At 45.8% G+C, this 5,932-nt stretch overlaps 1 protein-coding gene across 1 annotated transcript in view; it reads right to left on the bottom strand.

Annotated features, from left to right (window-relative positions):
• Window positions 1-2,668: 2,668 nt before the first annotated feature.
• LOC104402316 (CREB-regulated transcription coactivator 1-like) overlaps window positions 2,669-5,932 on the bottom strand; it is a gene marked incomplete at its 3' end in the record, with an annotated part of 8,295 nt that continues 5,031 nt past the window's right edge. Inside the window, exons 4-8 of the mRNA XM_010010160.1 lie at window positions 5,803-5,864; window positions 4,998-5,092; window positions 3,642-3,727; window positions 3,214-3,257; window positions 2,669-2,889 (exon numbers count right to left, since the gene is read on the bottom strand). Coding sequence (XP_010008462.1) covers window positions 2,669-2,889; window positions 3,214-3,257; window positions 3,642-3,727; window positions 4,998-5,092; window positions 5,803-5,864 — 508 coding nt within the window. The remainder of the gene's footprint in view (window positions 2,890-3,213; window positions 3,258-3,641; window positions 3,728-4,997; window positions 5,093-5,802; window positions 5,865-5,932) is intronic.

Here is a 5,932-nt window from a genome sequence, read left to right on the forward strand (position 1 = left end):
CGGCGGCGACATTCCTGCCGGGAAAGGACAGGAACAGAGCAATGGTTGATTGACACCAGCGTGGAGGCAACCCCAAACCCATGGGAATGAACAGCCTGAGTGACAACAGTTTATTGCTAAGTGCTGGCTGCACCTCAGCCAGTCGGGCTGGAACCCATTAGCTGATTGCAATTGACTCTGTCAGGCTGAAGAGGACTGGGGTGAGAGGAAGATCCCTGGACCCAAACCAGTCACAGTTGTTCAGGTTCATGCACAGACACTGGCTTGAAATGGCAACAGACAGAGCAGCTTCAGTGGTTTACAGAACCCATCGGGATTGCTCTCCCACGCCTCCCGGGCTGCAGGCACTGATCCCAGGAAAAGCACCCTCTGCTCTATTTGTAAGTGCTCCAACTTCAGGAAGAAGGTAACAGATCATATAACAAGACTAATCAGAGGGCACTTGAGATATTATAAAAGCAAACACCTATTTAATGGGAAAAGCAGCAGAAAAACTGGTTACGCAGGAAGTACTCCATCTTCAGTGCACAGGAAGGCAGGAAATATCCTTCACACCCCAAAGAGCCACGACCTGGCAGGGGGTAGAGATCAACAACTCAAGCGGTGTAATGTTTAAATTCAAGACCAAAATGTGGAAGGTTTGAAATGTCCCCTCTTTTCTGCCTCACCCTGAAGGAACCGAGACACCCTGGAAAGGGATTTCAGGCCAATCTAGCGAGCGAGCTGCTCCTCTGGAGCTGCCAGGAAGCAGGAATTCACAAGAGCCTGTGAGCTCCCAGGCACTTGGCAAACGTTCTGGGCTTCCAGGCAGGCTGCCAGGGAGCCAGGAAGCCCGGGCTGCCAAGGAGCCAGCAGGCAAACTGGCTCGAGCGGCGCGGATCCGGCAGGCTGCCGCCCTGCCTTGTTTCCAAACCCCACATGGCCCCACGGAACACGGCAGTGAACTGACAAGCTCAGAGGCACAAACGTGCTCCCAGACAGCGGCAGGTCTTGGTAACCTCACAGGAGGTTGGTTCCCCACCTCCTCTTGGGGCAGGCCTGGGCATTGCACCCAGCTCCTGAGAAAGGTCCCAAAGCCTTTGTGTTCTCCGCTAAAGAGCTGGAAGATAAGAGAGGTGAGGAGGGTTTGGAAAAATCAGTTTTAAAAGCCCCAAACACTGACTATGCCAATGACTAAACTATGGGATGGTCTCCAAAGAGGCACAGGAAAATCATCAGTGAGTGTAGCTTTTTCATTTGTTGTGTCTTTGATAGATGTGGCAATGTTTTCAAGGCAATTACACCCTTCCCAGGTTGGGTTTGAACATTTACTCTGCTAATTATGGGCATGGCAAGACATTCAGCAACCCAGCCTGGCCTGACTCCGTGCAAGTAGCTTGTTTCTTTTTACACACACAATAGCTCTGCCTCAGTATCTCTTTTGAACCCAGAACTCTTGGTAAAGGATGCTGAAAGCTGCTGCCTGGCTCCGTACTCAAACAGTTAAACCATCCTCTTGCTTCATTCCCAAGTACAACGGCTCAGTCAGAACCTGATGAGAATTATTTCCTCCTCCCAGCATATGAGAGTGTTTTTAAGTGGGTAAGGGAATCCTGCCTAACACAGGAAATCCACTTGTATTTTTGGATACAATGCCTCATTTCTAATCTGGGAATGATAGAACTGCCACTGACAATAACAATCCACAACCCTCAAGACCCAGTGAAATCCTTTAAGAAATCACAATCCCCAGTGGAGGCTATTTGCATGTAAAGTCCTGAAATTATCAGGACATCAGACTGAACATCACAGATTTCAATTGTAACACAGAGGCTCCTCGCTGGGAGCTCTGAGAGGTTATGGGGTGCCCTTGGCATTACTTCCCAAAGCCCCCCTGTCTTATGCAGCCTGAACATTCAGGGTATTTTCCAAACGTAAGCAGTCAAGCTTACAAAAACTAGCACACCTTGTGAAGGCTCCACATTACTCCTGTTTGCTCAGAAGAGGAAACTGGAGTCAAATGAAGCAAGTAATGTTCTCTCTCTAAAAGAATCCTCACATGGGAGGGGAAAGACAAACACCAAAAACATTCTAAATGAATGAAAACAAAAGGTCTACTCAAGATATTGCTGTAACACGAGGGCTGCTGGGGTTAAGGACAGTGAATTACAAGAGAGGCTGCTTTGGGTTCTAGTCTCTCCTCTAAGTCTTACGCATGAAACAGACAAAATCCAAACAGAAAAGCAGATTTGGGCACAAAGAACATGAGAAAAATGAAAGACAATTTGTAAGTCACATAATCAGCTTTTGCACTAACCTTAGAGCAGCTCCCAGCGCCTAAAGGGGCTACAAGAAACCTGGAGAGGGGCTTGTAGGGGCAGGACAAGGGGAAGGGCTTTAACCTGCCAGAGGGGAGATTGAGATGAGCTCTTGGGCAGAAGCTCTTCCCTGGGAGGGTGCTGAGGCGCTGGCACAGGGTGCCCAGAGAAGCTGTGGCTGCCCCATCTCTGGCAGTGTTCAAGGGCAGGTTGGACACAGGGGCTTGGAGCAACCTGCTCTAATGGAAGGTGTCCCTGCCCGTGGCAGGGGTTGGAACTGGAGGAGCTTTAAGGTCCTTTCCAGCCCAAACCATTCCATGATTCTATGATTAGGGACAATGTGTAGAAGTGCCCCCGAGTTCCGCTCTTACCCTGACTGGCCGTGCTGATGCCCAAGTGAGTCAGATTGGCAGCAAGATTTCCGGTGCTATTGGAGCTACTCAGGGCTGGGAATGTGGATTCCTCAGGATCTAACGGTGTTGGGAGAGGGGAAGGGAAATGGATGTTTGTCAGGTCTGGCAGGGAGCCACCTGTGTTATGCGTAGCAGGAATCAGTGTTGTAGTGTTTTCCTGGTCAGCTGATGGAAAGATGCTAAATAAGGGAGAGAAGAAAAGAAAACAGGTCTCTGATTACAGCTCAGCCTGGACAAATCTTGTACAATCTCTTTTGAAAAAGGAAGGTGCCATGTACAGAACTGTACATTGTACTCTTTGTTGTGTTAGCTATTGTATTGTATAGCCAGAGATTCACGATCCAAGGGGTCTCTCACAGAGGTTCTGGCTTGTCCTGCGTCTAGTGCACTTACACCATCTGAGAGCTTTTCAGAAAGCTCAGAAGCAGGAGGACATTCCATACACAACATCCTTCCTTAGAGATTTCAATGCTCTTTAAAAAAAGAAATTGCTCAAAACTTACTTGATTCCTGGAACTTCACATGATTTAGGTCTCGATGACCCAGTCTAAAATAGAAGGAAGACATGTTTAAAGGCAAAGATCCTGCTGGAAATCAATGCTAAGGATACACTCCAACTAAGAAGTTTTATCTAATACATTTGTACAGAAGAGCTCTGTGAAACTCTTGGAAGATACTTGTCACCTTTTTTGCTTTATTGGCCCAACAAGGCTCAAATTTAGAGTTTCTCCTCATATCATTGAACATGTGCACACACACATACATATAAAGTGCTTTTCTGAGCTAATGTTTAGTGATTTATTTCTAAATACAGCATTTAATCTCTAATCTCTGTAAGTACTTTGTTTTGATTGACAATATTTAGAGCATTCATTGAACTAAATACATTTAGAAAACAAAATGGGTACACTTTGGCATGTGAGATTCCTACCTTTTTAGTGTCCCATCCTTGCTTAGAGAGGGTTTTGTCTGCCTCAGAGGTGGTCTCCTCCATTCCAGGGACAGTCAGTAATAAAACTAAAAAATAAGACCAACAGGAATTGTATCATATTAAGCTTCTCAGTAAGAAACGTTCAGGTTGGAAGTTTAACTATTTGAAAACTCTGAAGTAACTTATTAGCAATGAATGTGAAACAGTGGCACTGTTGGGAGATCAGAACTGAAAACATGAACAGCAGAAGAGACTGAAGTTGTATTTAATCCGAAAGGAGACATCACAGGCTGCAAAATACAACAAAGCAAATAATACTTCAAAAATGTTGGCCTCCAATTTAGTCTCTAAGTGGAAGAGTGTATCTTGGGACCTAGTTTTTCCTGTCCTTTGCATTTTGCCAAGTGATGTACACCTGTGGCCAACAGGACAAATTCCAATGGGGAAAAATCTGGCCCATCCTCCCTAGGATACAGAAATGCTGTAAAGCTGTTCCTTCTCCATATTCCCAGAACATTGGTTTGTTCAGACAAACAACTGCTTCATCATGCTAAAAGCAAGGTGACACAGAAACAGCAAAAGAAAGCCCAGTCAGAGAGATGTATCACGAGGAGCCTTTAAGAGTGATGACTCTAACTCCATATTCACACAAGACTGTTTAAGGTGATCATTATTTAATGTTTTACAGCTCTGGAAGCACATGGAAGAGCTCATACGCACCTGAGTGTTGGGTGTTCACCCAGCTCTGGGTGACTGTTTAAGGATTAAATTTCGCTGGGCAGATTTAAGAGCTTTTCATGTTTTCCTTGTGCTGGCAGCAGGAACAAGGGCCAGCAGAGGGCACCCGAATTGTTAGTGCTGGAGGGTTGCGCTGCTCCAGCTCCTAACTCCAAATGGGACCAGAGTGCTGGCTGTAAGCATTGCCTCCGAGGGTGGATTCACCCATCCCAATCCCAGAATAACAACTAGATGAAGTCTTGTTACTTCATGATATTTACCCCGACCACGAAATGCCCGTGACCTCTACACTTGTCGAGAAGTTACTCCAAAGTGCAAACCTCTAGTACCACTGAGAGCAGCCTCACCACCCGGGTCCCACAGCTCAGGTTACTTATCCCTACAGGGCAAGGTCTTGGAATCACAGAATACAGGATTCAGGAAAATGTTCTGCCTTAGCTTTGAATGTCCTTTTCTGGATCTCAGTACCCAGAAGAGTACATGTGGTCCTCTTCTCTAATCTTGTGTAACTGAATCTAGGTGTTACGCGTACGTGTCTTGGCAGAAAGAGGTGAACAGCAATACGTGTGCATGTAACCTGAAGTACAATGCTTTGCAAGCTACAACTATTCCGTTTACCTCTTTTCTGCTGTATGTCCTGTGACCCTCCTGTGAAGGACTCTTGCTGGGCTGGAGTCATAGTGCTCTGGTGCAAGGCAGAATCGGAATTTGTCCTGCAAAGAAGGCCAGAAAAGTGAATTTTTCTTGTCTCTAGATAAAAGGAGGCTTCAATTCAGATAAATGTAACCAACGTAGTAAAACCTGAACACTCTGCATTAAAAAACCCCACTCTATACATGGCACACACCAAGCACAATTTCCTCGTGAAACCATCAATTCACAGAACAAATTCATTCAGGTTTGAAGAGCAATTGCTTCAACAATGGGATGGAGATTATCCACCACAGGATAAAGTGGTGGCTGTCGCTATGGAATTATTTGATAAGCTTTGTTAAGATAATGCACAATCAAATAATGCAATTTTGAAGTTGAAAACTGCTTAGAAATACTTTGGTTATACCAGGCTTTGAAAAGAAAACATCCCTGTTTCACAGGGAGGGGAAATGACTCAAACTCAAATGCTTGCAAGGACAGACTAACCCAGCTTCTGCACAGGGGAAAACACCCAGGTCTTTGACAGCTCAATTTTGGGGTATGCCCTGGAACACCCAGCAAGATTTGCCTTTGAGAAGATGCCATTAGCTGAAACACCTTCATTTGAAAGGCAGGGCATCTAAAGGATGCAGCATAATAGAAGAAAAAAACTAATTCTAAATCCGGGAAGGCAAATTCAGATGGGAAAGTGCTGTGGGGAACAAGCGAGGCTTCTGTTGGACGTGGAAGTGTTGTGGGATCAGAGAACACACACAATTGTGCTACCAACCTTCTCCAGCTTGTGTCTGAGGGAGGTGACAGATACACAGTGCCATACGGACAGCTGTCCACGTGACTCCAGCAGTTAAGGGAAGAACACCACTTGCTCACTCAAGGAGGAAGCCTATTTGAGATCTTTC

Source organism: Nestor notabilis, unplaced genomic scaffold, assembly GCF_000696875.1.
Source record: "Nestor notabilis isolate BGI_N333 unplaced genomic scaffold, ASM69687v1 scaffold31142, whole genome shotgun sequence".
In the NCBI taxonomy this organism is placed as follows: domain Eukaryota; kingdom Metazoa; phylum Chordata; class Aves; order Psittaciformes; family Psittacidae; genus Nestor; species Nestor notabilis.